This window comes from Adiantum capillus-veneris, chromosome 27, assembly GCF_014529385.1.
Source record: "Adiantum capillus-veneris isolate H3 chromosome 27, ASM1452938v2, whole genome shotgun sequence".
Classification (NCBI taxonomy): Eukaryota; Viridiplantae; Streptophyta; class Polypodiopsida; order Polypodiales; family Pteridaceae; genus Adiantum; species Adiantum capillus-veneris.
Genome location: NC_140957.1, coordinates 30,707,332 through 30,730,300, shown reverse-complemented (window position 1 = coordinate 30,730,300; position 22,969 = coordinate 30,707,332). Strand labels below are relative to the sequence as shown.

Here is a 22,969-nt window from a genome sequence, read left to right as displayed (position 1 = left end):
AAGTAAGAGACCAGACAATGCTGGTTTTCTTTGATCCAGGAGCTCGTGCAAATTTCATATCACCAGAATTGGCATCAAAGTTGGGCATTCGTGTAGAGGAGATAGGTATGACAGGCGAAGCAGGTTTGGCATGCCCAGGACATTCAGAGCCTGTTACTCCCTTTCTGGGAAAGCTTCGTCTGCACATTCAGAGCTATGTGGATGCGGAAGAATTTCATATTATACCACTTGAGCTGTGATGTGTTATTGGGTATCCCATGGTGTTACAGGTTGCATGCTATGGTGGATACTTACAACAAAAAGATTACCCTTGTACATAGAGGAAAGACTCATGTCCTTGATGTAAAGCTTAAAGGCGAGTCTGTTCCAGTTGTTTCTGCTTCTGCTATTTCATCTGTAATAAAGAATCATCTTTCTGCGTACTTGATCTTTGCAAAAGAAGTACCTCAAGTTGTATCTAATTTGTCTACCTTAGATAAAGACAGGTCAACTTTTTTGAGTGGTTTCAGTGATTGTTTTTCGGACTCTTTGCCAGGGGAGTTACCTCCTGAGAGACCTGAGGATCATACAATAGATCTTGTGCCAGGTTCTAGTCCACCGAATAGACCACCATACAGGGTTAGTGCAGCCCAGCAGAAAGAGATTATGAGTCAGGTCAACGAGCTTTTAGAGAAGGGGCTGATTCAGCCCAATTCATCCCCTTTTTGTTCGCCTGTACTCTTAGTGCAGAAGAAGGATGGTTCATGGCGCATGTGCATTGACTATCGCGCCTTGAATAAGAATACTATCAAGAACAGGTTCCCCATACCGAGGATAGATGACATTCTTGATCGGCTTGAGGGAGCGTCATTGTTTACAAGAATAGACCTAAAGAGCGGGTATCATCAGATACGCATTAGACCAAAAGATGTCCATAAGACTGCGTTCAGGACAACATTTGGTCTCTATGAGTTTCTTGTCATGCCATTTGGTCTCACAAATGCTCCTGCCACATTTAATAGGATGATGGACAGAATTTTTAGACCACATAGAAACTTCGTGGGTACCTTCTTTGGTGACATGATTGTCTACTCAAAGTCTGAAGAGGAGCATAGGGATCACTTGACCGCAGTTTTCAATGAGCTACGCAAGAATAGGCTACTCATCAATGCGAAGAAAAGTGAGTTCTTTTTGCAAGAAATTCACTTCCTTGGGCACATTGTTTTAAAGGATGGGGTACGCATGGATCCCGCTGAAGTGGAAGCAATTAGGTCATGGCCAGACTTGAAGTCCGTACATAACATTCGAAGCTTTCTAGGCTTATGTTCCTATTACAGGAGGTTCATCCGAAATTTTGTTGAGATTGCTTCTCCACTCCATGCACTGCAAGGAAAAGGAGTTACTTTCAAGTGGACAGCCAAGGAAATTTTAGCATTAAAACACTTGAAAGAGAAGCTGACTTCAGATCCGGTAATTATTTTGCCAGATCTTTCTAAACCTTTTGTGGTTCAATGTGATGCGTGTGGCCATAGTCTTCGTGCAGTTTTAATGTAGAATGGCCGAGTAGTCGCATATGAGAGCAGAATTCTTTTGAAGACTGAAAGGAACTTGCAAGTCTATGAGAAAGAATTGCTGGCAGTAATTCATGCTCTCACTAGTTGGAAACACTATTTGCTAGGGGCTGATTTTGTTGTCCAAACGGATCATCAAACCTTGCGATATTTTCTTACACAGAGGAAGTTGTCTGAGAAGCACATGCGATGGGCAAACATCTGGTCAATGTTCCATTTTCAGATTGTGCATGTGCAAGGGAAAAAGAACGTGGTGGCTGATGCGTTGTCACGAAAGCCCCAAATTTCAGCAGTGTCAATTCCGTACCATTGTGAACTAGACGAAATGAAGACACAATATGCTGAAGATTCAGATTTGCAAGGATCTATGACCAGCTTTTTGATGGGCAACATCATGAGCACTATATGCTTAAGAATGACTTTCTCATGATGCATGGAAAGTTATGCGTTACTAAACAGTTACGGCCAAAGATTTTGATGGAAAGTCATGCTCCACCTTATGCTGGGCATCGTGGAATTGATGCGACAGTGAAAGGGGTTGAGGCATTCTTCTATTGGCCACCTTTGCGTCAAGATGTTGACACATTTGTAAGATCATGCTTAGTATGCCAAAATGTCAAATTTGACAGACAAAAGCAACCGGGATTGTTGCAGCCATTGCCGATCCCTGATAGGCCATGGGAAAGTATAGCAATGGACTTTATCTTTGATCTTCCAAGGACGCAAACAGGAAATGATGGGATTTGGACTATCATTTGTAGGTTCAGTAAGCAAGCCCATTTCATTCCTGTTAGGAAGAAGATAAAGCCATAACACATGGTCAAGATATTCATGAGCAATATCTTTAAATATCATGGGATGCCTCAGTCAATTGTCAGTGACAGGGATCCACGTATGACGAGTCTTTTCTGGAAGGCATTGTTTGAGAACATGGGCACTACCCTCAAGTTCTCTTCTTCGTTTCATCCGCAAACTAATGGACAGTCAGAAGAGGCAAATTCTACTGTCTTGGACCTACTCAAATGTTATGTCTCAGAGCACAAGGCAACTTGGGAACACCATCTCCCATTGGTTGAATATGCTTACAATAACACTGTGCATACATCAACACGTAAGGCACCATTTGAGATAGTGGAAGGAGGAAACAAAGTCCCACCCATTTTGCAGACTAAGGACAAGATATTTGAGGCAGACAAGTATGTGCAAGATATGGATGAAACATACGGGAAGATAAAGATTGCTCTTGAGAAGACTCAGGCTAAGCAAAAGAAAGCTGCTGATCGTCACCGTCGTGAACTTGTATTTTCACTTGGTGATTAGGTACTTTTGCGCTTTGAAAAGGCCAGGTTAAGGAAAAGGAAAGGCAAGGAACGCTTGTTTCCTAAGCTCAGTATGCGATATTATGGTCCTTTTCAGATTTCAGAAAAGATCAGCGATGTAGCTTACAGGTTAAAGCTACCAGAAGGCTGGAAAATACATAATGCTTTTCATGTCAGTCTTCTAAGGCCCTTTGTTGGTGATGTGCCAGAGAATATGCTTGATGAGGAACAACCCGAAGTGGAAAAATTGGATGAAATCCTTGTTCCTGAACAGATATTGGCACATAAAGAAAGAAAGGTTAGAGGAAAGGTTGCAAGACGCTATTTGGTGAAGTTCAAGAACTATCCATCATTAGATGCCAAATGGATGGAAGAGTCTGAATTGCTTGATTCACCTCAGCTATTGCAATTGTATCTCGAAGCCTTTCAAATGGAACCCACAGTGACTTGATGTAGCCTTTTTGGAGCAAGGCAAGAGCATGGTTCATGATGCTCAAGAGAGTAGTTAAGCAATTGTATCTACTCTTTCCATACAGAATTTAGCTAGAGAAGTTTGTGCTCAAGAGTACACTAGAAGACTTCTATGCTTGATATATGTGTCGTAGCCAGGTTGGTGGGATTGTTTAATCGTCCAACGCTACATTTCCGGAAGCATGTATATCTTGGATTCACATCATAGAATATATGTGATATCATGAGATATCTGCATATATTATTGGCATGCAAGCGAGGTCGCTTGCAGTATTTCAAGGGTGGGGTGTGTCACCAGGAGGTGTATTTTTCCTGTTGCCTTCCATAAATAAGTATTAGATATATTTATTTTATTTTTACTTGTTTGTCCCCAAAACCCTTGAAAAGGTGCAAATGGACATTGCATGGCCAGTGTGAAACGGCTGCAGCCAAATGGGTTTCTCACATCGTGGATCTAGGTCGGTCAGACACGGACCGCCCGGGCCAGTTACCACTGAATTCTTATGAGTATGGAAGCTCGTGTGCGCCAAACTGGAATTTGGGCCACTCGTCAAGTCACAGCAACTTTATAAGTTGAAAGGGGCCAGTAAATTAACCCACATTGTAGATGTTGGTCAAATGGTAGTCTTCAATGATGGTCAGGAGACCGATAGGGACGCCATTGAAGCATCTCCTAAAATTTAGGGAACTGCTATTTTTGACCGGAAAATGTGTTCGCGTCATTAGCTCTGGAATGACAAGGGGAACATTTTATTGCTCTGCTGCCAAGTAAATTGACGCACCAGTTGAGATATTTTTAGAAGGGAAAGCCCAAACTCGGAAACTGGGCGACGTGTCAGCCTCTGAGCGATTCTGCCACTCTAGGAGGCAAAAACGAGATGCATATCAACAAAGGGGACGCCATTTTCAGCCTCAGGTGGATTGTAGCAGGTACAGAAGCTATGGAATGCTTACCTTGCCCTCTATGCACAGTATGGTGACGGGAGTGATGCCCCGCACGCTACATACTGCTCTCTTTCTCCCCTACCTTCAGTATGTTATGCCCCACTAGTGGGCTTCTCATTTGACCTATGTACAGTTCTGAGGGTTTATGCGCGTTTGCCAAGGCAAGAGCCTTCTGAACAGGAACCGGATTAGCTAATTGCTAATCCCCCACAGGTACGCACAGTTCCATCACGAAAGATTGCGAGTTTGGAGAGTTTTCTCGCGTGAAAACTCGTCCAATTCACAGGGGAACTGTCCCATTGCGTGCGGGAGCCCTTGGGACACGCGTAGGCGTGTTCGCTCCGCTAAAAACGATCCGAAACAGGGAATTACAGCCTGCTGTGTTTTCGCACCTAAACTCCAAGGGAACATCGGGGGAGCCTCATGAGAGCCTTGGGATGCGTGTACACGCTTTTGGGCTCCCGGCAGTGAAAAACAGAGAATTACAGCCCGCTGAATTTCTGTGACAGCTCACCAAAAAGCTTCCAGATATCGAGGGAATCCGTCCTAGACACGTGTTTTTGACCTACAGGGGTTTTTGCGCCGTTATGCTATCGAAATCCGGTCGAAAACCTGCGTTTTCAGCCCTCGCCAGGTTTGGACAGCTTTGTGAAAGCTTGTGCTAAGTGGTCAGATCGTCTACCTTAATTTGAATAAAGAAATACCGAAAGGGGCGCCAGTCTTTGGCACCTAAACTCCAAGGGAACATCGGGGGAGCCTCGTGAGAGCCTTGGGATGCGTGTACAGGCTTTTGGGCTCCCGACAGTGAAAAACAGAGAATTACAGCCCGCTGAATTTCTGTGATAGCTCACCAAAAAGCTTCCAGATATCGAGGGAATCCGTCCTAGACAGGTGTTTTTGACCTACAAGGGTTTTTGCGTCGTTATGCTATAGAAATCTAGTCGAAAACCTGCGTTTTCAGCCCTCGCCAGGTTTGGACAGCTTTGTGAAAGCTTGTGCTAAGTGGTCGGATCGTCTACCTTAATTTGAATAAAGAAATACCGAAAGGGGCGCCAGTCATTGGGGCCTACAGGGTGTCGGTCTCGTGTGCGCAATGACATTCTAGTCGTTGGACGCAACTGTGTTCTCTTCCCTTCTCAGTGCTCTGTGTAAAGTTAACAGGTAATTGAAATAGTACCGCCCTCTACATTGTACGGGCCGGTTATAAAGATACTGACGTCTAAAACACAAAACAGGAATTTGGAACAGGAAGCTAGAATGGGAACAGGGATGTCAGGTGTAGCGGAATTGAATATGGTGAAGATCTAGTTGTACATTTCTTTCCTTGCGTTAGTGAATGCTCTGTGCTTGAATGATGGTTCTTTTTACTTCCCCCTAAAGAGGGGGGCTGAGAGAATGCAATAGAGACGTGTAGAGGGAGAGAGAAAGAGATAAAAGAGAAGAGCGACACCCGACGGGGTCCCAACCAACCCTCTCAAGGGCCCCCCACACTGTTACCAATGTGGTATTTGCTTTAGATTGCGTAAATGGAATGTATACACAATGCAATATCTCAATGCACACTCTACTGACTTGATGAGGACAAATCACCGCGGTAACTCCTCAGGAAGAGGCATGTAAGGATTCTAGGTACTAATCCTCTATTAAGTACTTAAACTCATGATTAAGAATTAAGAAACTGAACTGAACTCAAAGAAAGACTTAAGAAGACTCTGTGTTTGATTGATTGAATGTGTGATACAAGGGCTCCTTATATAGGAGACGAATAGACACAAATGAAAAGACACGTCTCTTGGTGAAGAGACATGACTTTAGACGTAAAGACACATCCTATCAACGAAGAGCTGCAACCATTGGGCGAAGAGTCGCACCCGTAGAGCGAAGGGGTGTGACCAGTCGTCGAAGGAGTGTGGCTTTTGGCGAAGAGGCATGTCCTTTGAGCGAAGAGTCGCAACCATCCAAACGTAGGGGTCCTTCGCGTATCTGCATCAACGAGTAAGTATTGTAATGTAGTTAAGTCACAAACGTGACATTCCCTCCCTCTTAAAATAAAACTCAGGGTAGTTGTAGAAACTTTTAGGAGGAAATGTATTGTTGTTGTGCTTCTGCATCCAAAGCTCTTTTTGTTAATTCCCACGTCATGGCACTGTTATTGATCATGACTATTTTGCCAAACTCAAAACTAATCATATCTGCAACTTGTCTCATCTTTTTCAAAAGTATCAGTATCACATGTCACAAGGCGGGCACAACGTGCCAATAGAAAAGAACAGACTGAACAGACTTTTAGCACTTCAATAACAACTGAACTGAGAGAGAGAGAGAGAGACGACACGCGACACGGAGTGGCGGAATTCCACCCCAGAGAGTATTGGCCCCAAACCTTGGCGCCCCTTTCGGTATTTCTTTATATTGCATCATCAAAGTACAAGCCGGTACTCCAGACTCTACACCTTCGTACTGAAGCATGCCAGAGAATGAGCCCTAGCCTCATATTTAAAGACCCTTGGCCTGAAAAGCAGTTTACATGAAAAGCTTTCAAACTCAAAAGCTTCTGGTCCAAAAAGTAGTTTACATGAAAAACTTTCAAACTCAAAAGCTTCTGGTCCAAAAAGCAATGCCAAAAGCTGCCAGCGTAAATCACGGAAATCCGTACAGCCTGCCACGTCATCAGCCAGCGCAAAACGCAGAAATCTGTCCTTAGGGTTAGGGTTAGGGTTCCTGCAGTTTTAGGGTTTCTAGCAGCAGAATTAGGGTTTGCAGGTTTTAGGGTTAGGGTTTCCAGAATTAGGGTTTCAGCAGTTAGGGTTTTTGGCAGAAATTAGGGTTTGCAGGTTTTAGGGTTAGGGTTTCCAGAATTAGGGTTTCAGCAGTTAGGGTTTCTGGCAGAAATTAGGGTTTAGGCCCCTCGGCCGACATCTGCAAGTTGGCTTCCTTCTTCAGGGCTTTGACACGTCAACAATTTGTTACATCACATCTGCAACTTGATTAGTGCTTTTGTCAAAGTCATTTGTAACTTCGAGCTTTGTCCAATAAAAGATTGAATCTGTATCTGCTTCGAGTGAAATTGGTAAACTGACTTGCGTTTTCTGTTGAGTGATGACCACTGGTTGGAAATTTGTAAGGTATTCCATTGGTTTGTTTGGAACAGTAAAATCCTCTTGAAGGGATGTTGTAGACTGAGACATAGTAGTGTTTGGAGGTACGTCCATCTGTAAAGGTTTATCTGTGAAACAAGTTGTGTCCAAATATTCAATTGCAGCAACTGAAGTCGTGCTGCAAGATTTTGTATCCGTTTTATCCTTTATATCATTGAAGGTAAGAATTGGTATCTTCAAGTTTGAAGAATTATCATTCACCACAGCATCAGTTATCTCATCAGAAACAAAGACTTCATTCTGCAAGGGCGGTGACGAGGCTGTTGTTTTTGCCTGGACCACAACCAAAGAAGTTGTGTGCGTTTGGGATGCCACACATGAACCAAAATCTCTTGAATCTTCAGCTTTATCAGCGGGTATTGAGGCTTCCAGAGTAAGAGGAGCATGGCATGGCTCGCAAGGGGGAACTTGTCCAGCGTTGCGGCATTCACGACCGAGTACTTGACTAGGGTCGGAAATATGTGCCACTATGTGAGCCCACTTCGAAGAGGTTGAATGCTCTTCAAGGGGAGATCTTTTGAAAGCTTCATGTTGCTGCTTTTGCCGATGATCATTTTGAGGTTGAGGCTTGTTATAACAGTCATGCTGCAAAGAATGTTGCTTCTGAGCATGTTGTTGCTGAAGCAAAGTGAGTTTGTGTTGGGTTGTCTCTGAAGAAACATGCTGAGGGTGAGACATAGATTGCTGAGAAACCGTCGAAAACTGTTTGATACCAAAAGGTTGTTGCAATTGTTGCCGGAGAGCCTCCAATTTCACTGTAAGTGAGGAGATGTCTTGTTCCAAGGCGGCTACCCGATGCTTCCACAATGAGAGGTGAGAGTCCATACTCGAGCATGAACCATTAATGAAAAGGAAGGCTTTGCTCGGACGCCAATGAAAGGGGTTCCTTCTTGTTGAGGGGAATGAAAACTGTTCACCACAGAGGGGGCTGAAAAAGCATGTAGTACTCAAGCATTAGAAAGGGAGATTGATAACCATCACTCTTGGGAGGTAAAAGTGGCGAAGAAGAAGATCATTCGGTGCTGAAAATTAAAGTATTTTGCTGCTGTAATTTCTGGACAGCCATGCAAATCCGCCTTCCAGAGCACACTGCGAGCCCACATCACGCGCAAGGGGGGGGGGGGGGGGGGGGAGGGAGGGGGGGGGGGGGGGGGGGGGGGGGGGGGGGGGGGGGCGGGGGATGAGGCGCACCCAAGGAAGGGAAGGGAGGTTGGTTTCTTGCGCGCAATCGAAGAGGGGAGGGGCTGATATGCTCGCGCGTCAAAGAGGGGGGCTGAAAATTTTTTATTTTTATTTTTTTCCGTTTTTTGAGGTAGGAGAGGGTGCCCAATGGTTAGGTTTTTTTTAAAAAGTCCAGGGTCACTTTTTTTTAAAGAAAAAGGTCATTTCCATGTGAAAGGGCATGTTTTAAAAGTTGTGTCCTTTCGAAGGGTTGCATCACTTGGAGAGGCTCCTAGAGGGTAAAAGGGACATGGGGGGGCTAGTTTGAGTACCTCCATGCGTCACACGGGACAGGGCACCGCCATCAATGCCATGTTGAACCTCCGAGACTTTAAGAGAGCATCTTGCATTACACTAGTGTTACCCGAAAGTGGTAATTTAACACATGTGCGGGGGGAAAAGAGAGAAAAATCTTGGGGATTTCATTCGTTCTCCTTCTTCCATACAACTCCGGGAAGGGGGGGGGAAAGGGTAGCGGCGAGGGTGAGAGGCTCACAACCTTCGGGTCCCGGGAAAAAATTTGCTCTGATACCACTGTGAGGATTCTAGGTACTAATCCTCTATTAAGTACTTAAACTCATGATTAAGAATTAAGAAACTGAACTGAACTCAAAGAAAGACTTAAGAAGACTCTGTGTTTGATTGATTGAATGTGTGATACAAGGGCTCCTTATATAGGAGACGAATAGACACAAATGAAAAGACACGTCTCTTGGTGAAGAGACATGACTTTAGACGTAAAGACACATCCTTTCGACGAAGAGCTGCAACCATTGGGCAAAGAGTCGCACCCGTAGAGCGAAGGGGTGTGACCAATCGTCGAAGGAGTGTGGCTTTTGGCGAAGAGGCATGTCCTTTGAGCGAAGAGTCGCAACCATCCAAGCGTAGGGGTCCTCCTTGGCATGGCACTTCGCGTATCTGCATCAACGAGTAAGTATTGTAATGTAGTTAAGTCACAAACGTGACAAGGCACCTTGGATCCTTCTCGATGTGGTATTGCGGATGGCCACCAAGGGTAGATTTGGGGCTGATTTGCATTCCCGATGTGAGAGAAATGAAGGGCTGAATGCTGGCTGCAAAAACGCAGATCTCTCACGTAATGTAGGGCTGAAAACACAGATCTTGATGACGCCGATGATGGGCAGCAATGTGAGCACTCCATGCCGGAGAGGGAATGGCCGATGGGAGAGCTCGATGGGCTGCCGAAGTACCAGACCGCAACTGGACACAACAGATCTCTCACGTAATGCAGGTCTGAAAACGCAGTGACGGCGATGATGGGCAGCAACGTGAGCACTCGATGCCGGAGAGGGAATGGCCGATGGGAGAGCTCGATGGGCTGCCGAAGTACCGGACCGCAATTGGACTACGCGAAGACAGAGTCGAGCCACGTTGCGGCGACGGAATGGGCTGGAAAAACGCTGGCTGATCTTTTGCAGGCTGCCGGCGCTAGGGCTGAAATCTGAAAACGGGGACTGAAGGGCGGCAAAAACGCTGAGGCTGATTTGTTCCCCAAAAGCCTGGCAATTTTCTGGTGCTCTTGCAATCTGCAACTTGGCTTGATAATGGGAGCTCTCCTGCTCCCTTCATAGTTGAGGTATAGGCCTTATAAATTTTATTAGGCTTGGGTAGGGCAATTGTCCACTAGCTTTTCCAACAAATAAATCATAAAATGATTCATTTTAAAAATAGGTTTAGGGGGTCCAAATCTGGGTGCAACTGTCGCACATCCGCCCACCCACGAATCCGATCGACGCAGGGTCTGGCACGTCGGATTCCTCTGACCTACAACTACATGCTCGTCTTGCCAGATGCCCACCGTAGTGAAATAACATCTGTCAAAACGCGTATACAAACCATTTATGCAAGAGGGTTCCAAAACTGGAAAACCTAAGCTAATGGATTTATCTGCACATGCAGGTCCTGCAAACAGGCTCACAAAATTGCCGGAACTAATCCTCCTAGGATTCTAGACATCCCTATCTAAGAAGAAGGGAAAAATTGGCTCTAGAAGTCGATGAAGCATGTCCACATGGCACACAAAGCCATGTGCACATGACATCCCCTCCTGCTTAAGGTGAGGTATGGGTACCGATCTACATGGCTTCCTTGTATGAGGCTAGAAAATGGATGAAAAAGTCATCGTCCACCCAAGCATCTGCATGTGTCCCTCAATCCTTGAATTTGAGGAAATGTTGCTTTGCTTCCTTCTTATTGTCAAACTCAAATGGAAGCATTCGAAAACGCTTCGACTTGATGACAACAATCTCTGGTGGTTCTTCTTTTGGATTGCTCTTTGGAAGTCCACCCTTATGGCGGCAACTCGTCATGTCCACTGTGGAAACTCGATATGCCTCCTGTAGACGCTCCAAAGAAACGGCCATGTGAGGTCTCGGCTTCCAGATTTGACTATCCTTGACTTGAGTGCTCTGAATTCCACACAAAACTGAAATGAGTTTGATTTCTTACGAACAAAGAGAACTAGTAAAATGAGTAATCACCTGGTTTTGGCTTCTCTTTATCCGATGGAGAATTTTTTTTAACCTACGTGTTCCTCGTATTGCAATTGGTCAGAGACAATGTCCATAGGTCGATGGAGATAGTGTGGAGGGGAATGATGATCCTAGGAAAAACATGAATTGAATTTGACAAACCCATTACTATACCTCTGAGGGGTTGACAAAGATGACCGCCTCTTGGGCTCCTCCACATAGCTCCCTGTGAGAGGGAATACCGCTCGCCTCGAATGAGGACGGGTTGCGACACATTATCTTTGATGAGAAACGTGAGCTTATCCCAATCGATAATGGGCTTGAACATGCAAAACCACTTAATGCCCAAAATGATATCATATACTACAAGTTTAGAGACTACAAAACGACGAGTAAATTGGGTTTGTTGAATGATCAACTTGACATCATCACATTCTTGAAAGATCGAAGCCTCCATGCCTTCAAAGAACCCTTGCACCGGGAGGGTGGGGATGGGAGAAGTCCGAAGACGTGCACGTTTCACAAGAGATTCACTTATGACATCATGAGAACTTCCGGAATCAAACAACACAATGACCATTTGATCATTCACATGTCCATAACATTTTATGAGTTTCATCATCTTCAAAAATCCCCTCCTGCTTCGTTTCTTACTCTACCACACTCATAGCGTTCACTTGAGAGGTAGCATGAGAAGTTGACGCAATAGAGGTTTCCTTGTTAGATTCTTTCTTAGGACAAGCTTTTGTCATGTGACCTACGGATGAACAATGTAAACACCTATGTTCTTTTGTATACAATGCCTGCTCTTCCTCACTAAATTGACCACCTAAAACTCCTTGAGCAATCTTTTCGCCAAGTGTGAGTTGAGGTTTATCAGATTTTCCTTTACCCTTAACCTTAGATTTACCGCCCTTAGATTGAGATTGAGATGGAGAATTAGATTGAGAAGAAGAACTGAGAGAGTTCTTCTCATGGTTACCATTCCCATTAGAATCCTTGCCCTTAGACGAGTCATGAGAGGAAGAGTTACCATTACCTAAGGCAGTCTTGAGCTTACCCTTGTTGTGCTCCTTGGAGTTGAGCCAAGCGTATAGCATCTTGCAATGTATTTGGATCACCCGCTTCCACATCAAACTTGATCAAGTGGTCCAATCCAAAGAGAAAAGCCTCTAACCTTTCCTGATCTAATTTCCGCAATACACAGTTAGCATACAAAATCACAGGTCTACCTTGTTAAGACAAAGCCCGAAAATCCTCTTTCAATTGCTTCAAGTATTGTGGAGGTAAGAAGCGAGACTTTAGATCCTCCTCAAACTCCTCCCAACTAAGCTCGAGAGGGGGAACGAGAAGAGACTCGGAATGGGCAGCCATGTGGGCTTCTTGCTTCTTCTCCATCACTCATCCTTCCAAGTGATGGCATCACCCGTGAGATGCATGCAAGCCAAGAGAACTTTGTTATTTTCAGACTTTTTCATGCAACCAAGAGTAAATGACAATAGCATCCATCTTACTGTCATACTTACTAAATGTGATCTTTTCGAGAATTGGATCATTGGTCGTCCGTGTAGCAACAGTTGCCTCCGCAATGGTCTTGGCAAGCTTTTCATAATCGGGCTCTGAAAGGAGAGGTATCGGATCGCACCGCCAAGGTGATGATGAGATCAAGCATGGTTGCCCTTTCTTGCCAACGCGTCTCATCCTCGGCCGCCAAGCGACGTTCTTCTCGTTCCGCCGCTTCCTCGTGCTCCCGTCTACGAGCCTCGGCTTCGGCTGCCAATCCGCGCTGCTCACACTCCGCTGCTTCCACCCGCTCTAGTCGACGTGTCTCTTCTTGCCGCATCATCAACTCCATCATCATCCGCATCATAGCATCCATGGGATTTGGTGGCGAAGGAGGAGGGGTGGGGGGAGGGCTAGGAGGATCCATAGGTGGCACTTGCTCGCCTTCTTGATTGGAGGAGGTATCCATACAGCTACGAGTCTTGACCATGCAAGGATCTCCTCTTGGTTCAAGGAAGGTCGCAAACTAATCTTCCAGAGACTATGTACCCCCTCGTCGGTGCACCCTGCATGCAACACCCGGTATACAATTGGTTGCTATTTTCTGACGCTCAAGGCGCACGGCTCTATGCGCAATGGCAAGCCTACTGTTCCAAGAGTGGGAGGGGTATACACGGAAGGGCTGCCAATACAACCAAAAACACAAGAGAGAAAAAAACTTTTTGGGGATTAGCGGATTAGTGCAAACTCTTCAAAGCTCTGATACTATAACAGACTTGGACACTCCAAGTCGAGATTCTACCGCGACACCACAAGAATTCACTTCAAAACAGTTCACAGTTCACAATTAATTCGACACTAGCCCAACGGAGTTCCGTGCCTAGAGATATTGGCCCCAAAGACTGGCGCCCCTTTCGGTATTTCTTTTTGTATTAATCTGCAACTCAAAGTACAAGGAAGTGGGAGGCTCTTACTCTCAGACTCTGCGTCCAGATGCTCTTGTTACCATATACATGTGGTAGTGATGTGTGTGAACACACTAGGACCGCCGGGGCATTTGTTCTCTCTTTAGGAGGTTTTTTCCCCCGAGCATTGTATATACGTCCATCACTCTAGGGCTATCTATCTTTCCATTGCACACTAAGTAACACACTGTCTATTGTGTGCCTTGAGCTTCCTTCGTCTTCTCCAAGCTGTGTGCGTTTCTCTGTAACCCTAATTCCAACAATTGGTATCAGAGCAGGTTACGTCCTCCCGGGCTTAGTCGCCAGCTGCTCCAGCACACGCCTGCTCACTTTCTCCGATGTCAGTGAGCTTTGGCGAGCATTCGTTGGTTGACAAACATTTCAAGAGAGGTCATAGAGCTTGGTCTGCTCAGACTTCTGATTCGGGCTCATTTCGGCCTCCGTTTCCACTACAGGCAGTGCTGCACGGGCTATTTCGTCATTTTGTACAGAATTTCTGTCAGTGCCGTTTTCTGCATAACAGGTGCCTTACAGTCTTCTGCGGTTTGTGCTATATAGCACATGTTGTTCCCACTCCGTTTCTCCTATTTTCGAGCAGTTTTCACATCAGGTGCAGCATTTACGATGGCTGACAACAACACAGATGTCTTCAAGATGTTTGCTGCTGAGGACAGGTTGGATGGAGACAATTATCCTATGTGGGCTTACATGATGCAACATGTTCTTGTGTCAAAGGGCATCTGGAATATTGTGCAGGGCATTGATGTACGTCCTGGTTCTGAGGATGCAGGCGATGTTGAGGATGTTGCAGGTCTTGCTGCAAGGATTGCTGCTATTAGAGTTGTTTTGCCTACAGCGGAACAATCTCATTGGGATGTAAAGGATGCGCAGGCTCATGCATTGATTGCGTTGTCTGTGAAGCGCACCATTGTTCCTCACATCCGTTCAGCAAAATCTGCAAAACAGGCTTGGGATATTTTGGTTGGTCTTTATGCAAGCCGCAATGAAGCTAAAATTGCTTTGCTGCGTAAAGAGCTGGAGTCGAAGAGTATGCATGAGGAAGATGATATGGACACTTTCCTTGCTAGTGTCAAGGATATCAATGAGCAACTTATTTCTACAGGTGAAGTCATTTCAGACAGTTCCCTTATACAGACTGTTCTTGATGCCTTACTAGATTCTTACCAAACTTTGCTAGTACTTGAAGACTTATGACCCAAGGATATCCAGAAGTTGTCAAGTTTGATGCATTATGCACATTGCTGTTGCGAGAGTCACTTTCCAGAAAAAACAGGACTAGACAGCATGCAGTTGAACAGGCTTTTATTGCCTCTCAAAGAAAGGGTGGTAACAACAATGCAGCCACTTCTTATGGTTCTGCTGCGAGTGGCAAAACTTCTGTTCCTAATGCTTCTACTAGCAGCACTTCGTCTGGCAATTTTGGTGATAAGGGCAAAAAGAAGATGCGTTGCCATTATTGAAAAGCTAATAATCACTTGATCAAGCAGTGTCCTAAGTTGAAGGCCAAAGAGGCAAAAAAGAAAGAGGGTGGTTCCACTGCAAATGCTGGTTCCACTACAAATGCAGCCACTGAATTCCCATGAGGGACAGACTCGAGAGAGGTAAACAATTCACGACGTGGGGTAATGTGCTTTGTAGCTCCACTGTCGAAATACCACACATGTGATTCTGCAGCAACTGACAAGCATGCATCATGGACAGCAAGATTGTAAGTGCACTCTGCACTAAAAGCCCATTCTGCATCGACATCAGCATCACAGTCTGCTTTCACAGAAGACTCAACAATGACTGCATTTGTAGTGGAACCAACATTTGCAGCGGAACCACCCTCTTTCTTCTTAGCCTCTTTGGCCTTCAACTTAGGACACGACTTGATCAAGTGATCATTAGCTTCACAATAATCGCAACGCATCTTCTTTTTGCCCTTATCACCAGAATTTACAGACGAATTGCTGCCAGCAGAAGCATTAGGAACAAAATTTACAGACGAATTGCTGCCAACAGAAGCAGTAGACTCAACAATGATTGCATTTGTAGTGGAACCAACATTTGCAGCGGAACCACCCTCTTTCTTCTTAGCCTCTTTGGCCTTCAACTTAGGACACGACTTAATCAAGTGATCATTAGCTTCACAATAATGGCAACGTATCTTCTTTTTGCCCTTATCACCAGAATTTACAGACGAATTGCTGCCAGCAGAAGCATTAGGAACAGAATTTTTGCCACTCGCAGCAGAACCATAAGAAGTGGCTGCATTACTGTTACCACCCTTTCTTTGAGAAGCAATAAAAGCCTGTTAAACTGCACGCTGCCTAGTCCTATTTTTTCTAGAAAGTTACTCTTGCAACAGCAATGTGCATAATGCATCAAACTTGACAACTTCAGGATTTCCTTGGGTCATCAGTCTCCAAGTACTAGCAAAAGTCTGGTAGGAGTCTGGTAAGGAATCAAGAACAGTCTGCACAAGGGAGCTGTCTGAAATGACTTCACCTGCAAAAATAAGTTGCTCATTGATATCCTTGACACTAGCAAGGAAAGTGTCCATATCATCTTCCTCATGCATAATCTTCGACTCCAGCTCTTTACGCAGCAAAGCAATTTTAGCCTCATTGCTGCTTGCATAAAGACCTGCTAGAATATCCCAAGCCTATTTTGCAGATTTTGCTGAACGGATGTGAGGAACAATGGTGCGCTTCACAGACAATGCAATCACTACATGAGCCTGCACATCCTTAACATCCCAACGAGCTTGTTCTGCCGTAGGCAAAACAACCCTAACAGCAGCAATCCTTGCAGCAAGACCTGCAACATCCTCAACATCGCCTATATCCTCAAAACCAGGACGTACATCAATCCCCTGCACATATGTTCCAGACGCCCTTTGACACAAGAACATGTTGCATCATATAAGCCTAGATAGGGTAGTTGTCCCCATCCAACCCGTCCTCAGCAGCAAACATCTTGAACACATCTGTGTTGTTGTTGTCAGCCATGGTAAATGCTGCACCTGATGTGAAAACTGCCCGAAAATAGGAGAAACGGAGCGGGAACATTATGTGCTATATAGCACAAACCGTAGAAGACTATGAGGCACCTGTTATGCAGAAAACGGCATTGACAAAAATTCTGCACAAAATGACGAAATAGCCGGTGCAGTACTGCCTGTAGTGGAAACGGAGGTCGAAATGAGCTTGCGAACGCTCGCCAAAGCTCACTGAAATCGGAGAAAGTGAGCAGGCGTGTACTGGAGCAGCTGGCGACTGAGCCCGGGAGGACGCAACCTGCTCTGATACCAATTGTTGGAATTAGGGTTGCAGAGAAACGCACACAGCTTGGAGAAGACGAAGGAAGCTCAAGGCACACAATAGAGAGTGTGTTTCTTAGTATGCAATGGAAAGATAGATAGCCCTAGAGTGATGGGCGTATACACAATGCTCGGGGGAAAAAACCTCCTAAAGAGGAAAAAAATGCCCCGGCGGTCCTAGTGTGTTCACACACATCACTACCACATGTGTATGGTAACACGAAATACCACACACGTGAATCTGCAGCAACTGACAAGCATGCATCATGGACAACAGGATTGTAAGTACACTCTGCGCTAAAAGCCCATTCTGCATTGACATCAGCATCACTGTCTCCTTTCACAGAAGATTCAACAATGAGGAGCCTCTGTCTTTTGATGAAGCACAGAATTCAGAAAATTGGATGGCTGCCATGCAATCAGAATATGATGCACTTATAGAAAATGACACATGGACTTTATGTGATTTGCCTCCTCGCAAAAAGGCCATTGGTACGAAGTGGGTTTACAAGTTGAAACGCAAACCGGATGGTGAGATCGATCGCCATAAGGCTCAACTTGTTGCAAAGCGTTATGCACAGCAAAAAGGCATAGATTATGAAGAGACTTTTGCTCCCACTTGTCATATGACTACTGTGCGTTTTCTATGTGCATTGGCAGCTCATTTTGGTTCGGATGTACATCAATCAGACATTGTTACTCCTTTCTTGAATGGTGACATATTTGAGGAAGTTTATGTAACGCAGCCTCGCGGTTTTGTCATAAAAGGACAAGCGGACAAAGTGTGCAGATGTAAGAAGGCTTTGTATGGGTTGAAGCAATCTCCTCGTGCTTGGTATGAGAAAGCTGACACTCATTTGGTTAAACGAGGCTTTCGTAACAGTCCAACAGAAAGCACATTGTATGTAAAGCGTGAGGATGATGTACTTCTCATTGATCCTCTTTATGTCGATGATTTGCTGATCACCGGACCAAATGAGAGACATATTGATGAATTTAAGGCTGATTTGAATGCTACTTTCAAGATGAATGATTTGAGGCTGTTGCATCATTACTTGGGTGTACAGTTTAAGCACTGTGATGGTGGTATTGCCTTGTGTCAGAAAAGTTACACAGAGACATTGCTATGTAAGTTTGGACTTGAGGATTGCAAACCTATTGCCACTCCCATGGAAACAGGTTTGAAATTGAGTCTACATGATGCTGGCGATCCTGCTGATGTCACTCTTTACCAAACTGTTGTTGGCTTCCTCATTTATGTATGCAACACGAGGCCACATATTCAGTTTGCAGTCTCACAGGTCAGCAGATTTATGCATAGCCCAGGGTCTAAGCATTGGCAGGCTGTCAAGAGGATTTTCCACTACCTTAGTGGCACTTTACATCTTGGCTTGTTTTATCCCAAAGGGGGATCATTGCCGCCAAACTTACATGCTTTTTCGGACTCAGATTGGCCTGGTTGTTTTGACACGCGAGTATCCACAAGTGGTTTTTGTTTCATGCTTGGCAGTTCATGTATATCATGGTTGAGCGAGAAGCAACCTACTGTGGCCACTTCGAGTTGTGCGGCTGAGTACAGGGCAGTCTTCACAGCTACGGTTGAGTGTGTATGGCTCAGATACCTTATGGCTAATTTGGGTGTTGGACAGGACACTGCCAACACTATCTATACTGACAGTCAGAGTGCACTGGCAGTTGCGAGGAACCCAGTTTTTCATGCTTGCACAAAGCACATTGAGGTGCATTACCACTATGTCAGGCAGAGGCTCTCAGCAGGAGAGATCATCTTGGCTTGTGTGCCAACACAGGATAACCTTGCAGATCTTTTCACAAAGGCATTGTCTCGTGAGAAGCTTGAAGCTTTCCGCAAAGCTTTGGGCTTACTCCCCTTTGTAGACTGATCATGTCCTCAGGGCATGGCACTTCCGTTTACTCATGTACCAGCTCTTCTTCACTGCATCACTCCAGGGGGGATTTGTTACCATACACATGTGGTAGTGATGTGTGTGAACACACTAGGACCGCCGGGGCATTTTTTCCCTCTTTAGGAGGTTTTTTCCCCCGAGCATTGTATATATGCCCATCACTCTAGGGCTATCTATCTTTCCATTGCATACTAAGAAACACACTCTCTATTGTGTGCCTTGAGCTTCCTTCGTCTTCTCCAAGCTCTGTGCGTTTCTCTGCCACCCTAATTCCAACATTTCAACAGTGGTGCTACAAAGCACATTACCTCACATTGTGAATTGTTCACTTCTCTCGAGTCTGTCCCTCATGGGAATTCTGTCACTTGTGCCAACAATGCCTCTTATCCAGTTCAGGGAGTTGGGAAGATTGTGCTTATTGCTGCAAATGGCAGTTCCTTCATACTTGTTGATCCACTTTATGTACCTGGGATCAAGAAGAATCTCTTGTCTGTATCCGCACTTGCTAGACTTGGACTTGTAGTCAAATTTGTGGATGACAGATGTACAGTTCATGATCTCAGTTTTGGTGATGAAATTGTTGCATCTGGCCTTTTGTGCCGTGGGCTGTATAAGCTCACTTTGTATGACAAGTGTGGACAAAATTTTGCAAATGCTGTTGCAGATTCAAGGGCTATTTCAGATGCAAAACTTTGGCATGCACGTTTTGGTCATCTGAATTTTCCCAGTTTGCTGCGTTTGCAGAAATCTGATATGGTTGCTTCTTTGCCGCCTCTTGAAGCACCTGTCAAACATGTTTGTGAAGGTTGTCGTTCGAAGTTTCCAAAGGATGGCTCAGTTAGGGCCACATGCAGGTTGCAGCTTGTGCATAGTCATGTTTGTGGGCCCATGCAAACTCCGTCCTTGGGCAATTACCTATACTTCATGACTTTCATTGATGATTACTCCAGGCATGCATGGGTATTTCCGCTTAAAGCGCATCACTCCACGGGGGATTTGTTACCATATACATGTGGTAGTGATGTGTGTGAACACACTAGGACCGCCCGGGCATTTTTTCCCTCTTTAAGAGATTTTTTCCCCCAAGCATTGTATATACGCCCATCACTCTAGGGCTATCTATCTTTCCATTGCACACTAAGTAACACACTCTCTATTGTGTGCCTTGAGCTTCCTTCGTCTTCTCCAAGCTGTGTGCGTTTCTATGCAACCCTAATTCCAACAGCTCTAAGAAGTGGGAAGCCTGCCCACTTATTCAAAGGTTACAAGGGATGTCCAACAGCAGAGCCCCAAAAGCTTCAAAGTTAAAAGCCTTTTAAAAATAAAGCAGTGCTTCAAAAGCTCTCTCTCTCTCTCTCTCTCTCTCTCTCTCTCTCTCTCTCTCTCTCTCTCTCTCTCTCTCTCTCTCTCTCATGCTTTTGCGTAGCAATTGCGTAGCCTAAAACTGGCCCAAAAGCTGTCGTCCGTACGTACTACCACGTGAATGGCTGTCCGCAAAATGCGCCGCGTTTTCCGTCGTGAATCTCTGAGAGCCGTACGGCAATGCCACGTCAGCATTGCAACAGGGTTTTCCCGCGGGACTGTCCATGCCTAGGGGTAGGTGTGTGTTTACAATGGGCCACATCACCAGTTTGTGACATATCCCCCTCGATTACACCTGCAAAACAGACAGAAGCAATAAACTGTGAAACCGGCCTGTTCAATCCGAAAAGGACGGTAGACTTTACTTCAAACCTTGATTTAGCTTTCACCCATTATTAGTCGTCTATTTTACCTGTACTTTCAAGACACAACAAAGGGGAGAGGGATACAAGCTGCTAGATTGCACCAGTATGAGTAGACGGACACCAGATTGGCCCCTAACTTAGGCGCCCCTTTCGGTATTTCTTTATTGTTCAAAAGAGGGAATAAACGTTGTGGTTCCTACAAGCTGCCCCGCACAAACTCGGCTGAATTTCCACTGTTCCAGCTCGATTTCGGCAACATAACTGTACTAGAACCCTTCACAGTCAGTATTCCCACGCATTGGCCGACTTTCCCGACGCACACGGGCACTTTGTAAAACCTGGCGAGAATCTGCAGCACGCTGAATTCTCTGTTTTCAGCCCCGAAAATGCGCCAGATCACCTGTACGGCGGTCCCCTTGCGTCCCCGAACCTCCTGGGGGTATTAGGGTCCGTTTAGGGCCAAAACCCTAAACCTGCAAAAATACACAGCAGGCTGTAATTTACTGTCTCGGGCTCTGTTTCGCGTGCCGGTCGCATCCGTAGCAAGTCCTTGAGCTCTCGCACCTGTAGGGCTACTTGCCCTTTGAATCGGACGAGATTTCTGGCATGAAACCTCTCCGAATTCACCTGTACCTGCGGGGGATTAGCCGCTAGCTAATCCAGTACCTGTGCAAGAGGCTCTTGCCTCGGCAATCGTGCATGAACCCACACAACTGTACATTGGTCAAATGAAGAGCCCACTAGAGGGGCATAACATACTGCCAAAGGGGAGAGAGAGGGCAGTGCGTAGCGTGCAGGGCATCAATCCTGGCACCGCACTGTGCATAAGAGGGAAAGCAAGCGCTCCATAGCTCTTAACCTGTGACAAATCTGAAAATGAGGCTCTCCCCCTCCTAAATTCAGCGCCACTTCTTGATGCATGAGGCAAGTGCACCAGAAGGTGCCACTTGGCACATTTATAAGCATTTTCCCGTTTCGGGGTTGCCGGCTAAAAATATCCCAACCGGTTGCCCAGTTGACTTCACGGCAGAGTAAGAAAATGTTCCCCTTGTCATTCCGGCGGTAATGACGCCAACACATTTTCAGGTCCCAAAATAGCAGTTCCCTAAATTTTAGGAGATGCTGCCATTGTATCTTTCTAGGTCATCCGACCCTCTTTGTACACTGCGGCCACATCCAGAACTGAAATGTAGCCTCTGTAGCAAAGGATTCCACTTTGGCTAGTCAATGACCCCACTTGGCTAACCATAGTCCTTGTCCAACCTTAGTGCTCTCTTGCCCTCATGCCTGGACTCCCTCTGGACAGTTCCACACTAGCTATGCAATGCAGGGCAGTTAGATTTCCCGAGGGGTGTTTCCAAAAAGTGAAAGTAAATAGATAATAAGAAAGAAATCAACAAAAAGGATAGATAGTAGTCACATGCTGGTGACAAACTGTCTTAGCAGACACTGACTGTTAGTACCGGCGCACTAGGAACACACATCTAGCACATGTACCAATGGACAGTCACATCACACGACATCACAGGACATCACTTGACATCACATGACAAATCACATTCAATATTCATTCGGATCTCAGACCATGATTTATCGGCAATGCAATTAGCAATCGCATCTAGATCCACTCACGACCTCATAGATGTCCGATTGACTAATCCCTATTGCAACCATGTCTATCGAGATCATTCAGACCAAAATGCTGCAGTCATTTCGTCTATCAGTTCCTGCGCTTAAACAAGTCAAGAACAAATCAGTATCATATTATCGAGAATTCCAGTTCATAAAGTCATTACAACAGAATACTGTCAGCTCACACTATCCCTGAAAGTCAAAGAGACATTATGTGACTTTAATATCAAAAATCGAGGTAATCCGTTGACAAAGGAGTGGAGCGACTCCCCTAATTGTGCATACCCGCTGCACTAGATTCCGCCCAAGCTGAATTCGGGGTTCTATTTAGAATAGACTAAGCTAATCCAAATGCTTCAAGGTAAAGATTTACAATATGAGGAGTATCTGCTAGGTCCTCCTCCCCCATCCACTTCGCATCCAATGCAGGATAGTTCTTGAATTTAACGAAGAACCGCCTTATCGTTTTAACCTTAATCTTTCTGTCTTTATGTGCCAATATCTGTTCTGGAACAAGGATCTCCTTGTTTTCTTCCACTTCGGGTTGCTGATCAGGCTCCCAATCTTCGGGCACATCGCCTTTAAAAGGCTTCAACAGACTCACATGAAAAGCATTGTGAATCCTCCAAGTTTCGGGCAGCTTCAGTCTAAAGAAGACATCATTTATCTTTTCGGAGATCTGGAAAGGTCCGTAGTATCGCATACTAAGCTTTAGAAAAAGCCTCTCCTTTCCCTT

At 45.3% G+C, this 22,969-nt stretch overlaps 1 protein-coding gene across 2 annotated transcripts in view; it reads right to left on the bottom strand.

Moving 5' to 3' along the window:
- VPS25 (E2F/DP family winged-helix DNA-binding domain-containing protein) overlaps positions 1-22,969 on the bottom strand; it is a 50,948-nt gene that overhangs the window by 4,337 nt on the left and 23,642 nt on the right. Inside the window, exon 6 of one of the 2 annotated variants that reach the window (XM_086502736.1) lies at positions 6,157-6,268. The exons of the other annotated variant lie outside the window; for it this stretch is intronic. Within the exon in view, the coding sequence (XP_086358862.1) occupies positions 6,157-6,268 (112 nt within the window). The remainder of the gene's footprint in view (positions 1-6,156; positions 6,269-22,969) is intronic. 2 annotated transcript variants of the gene reach the window in all.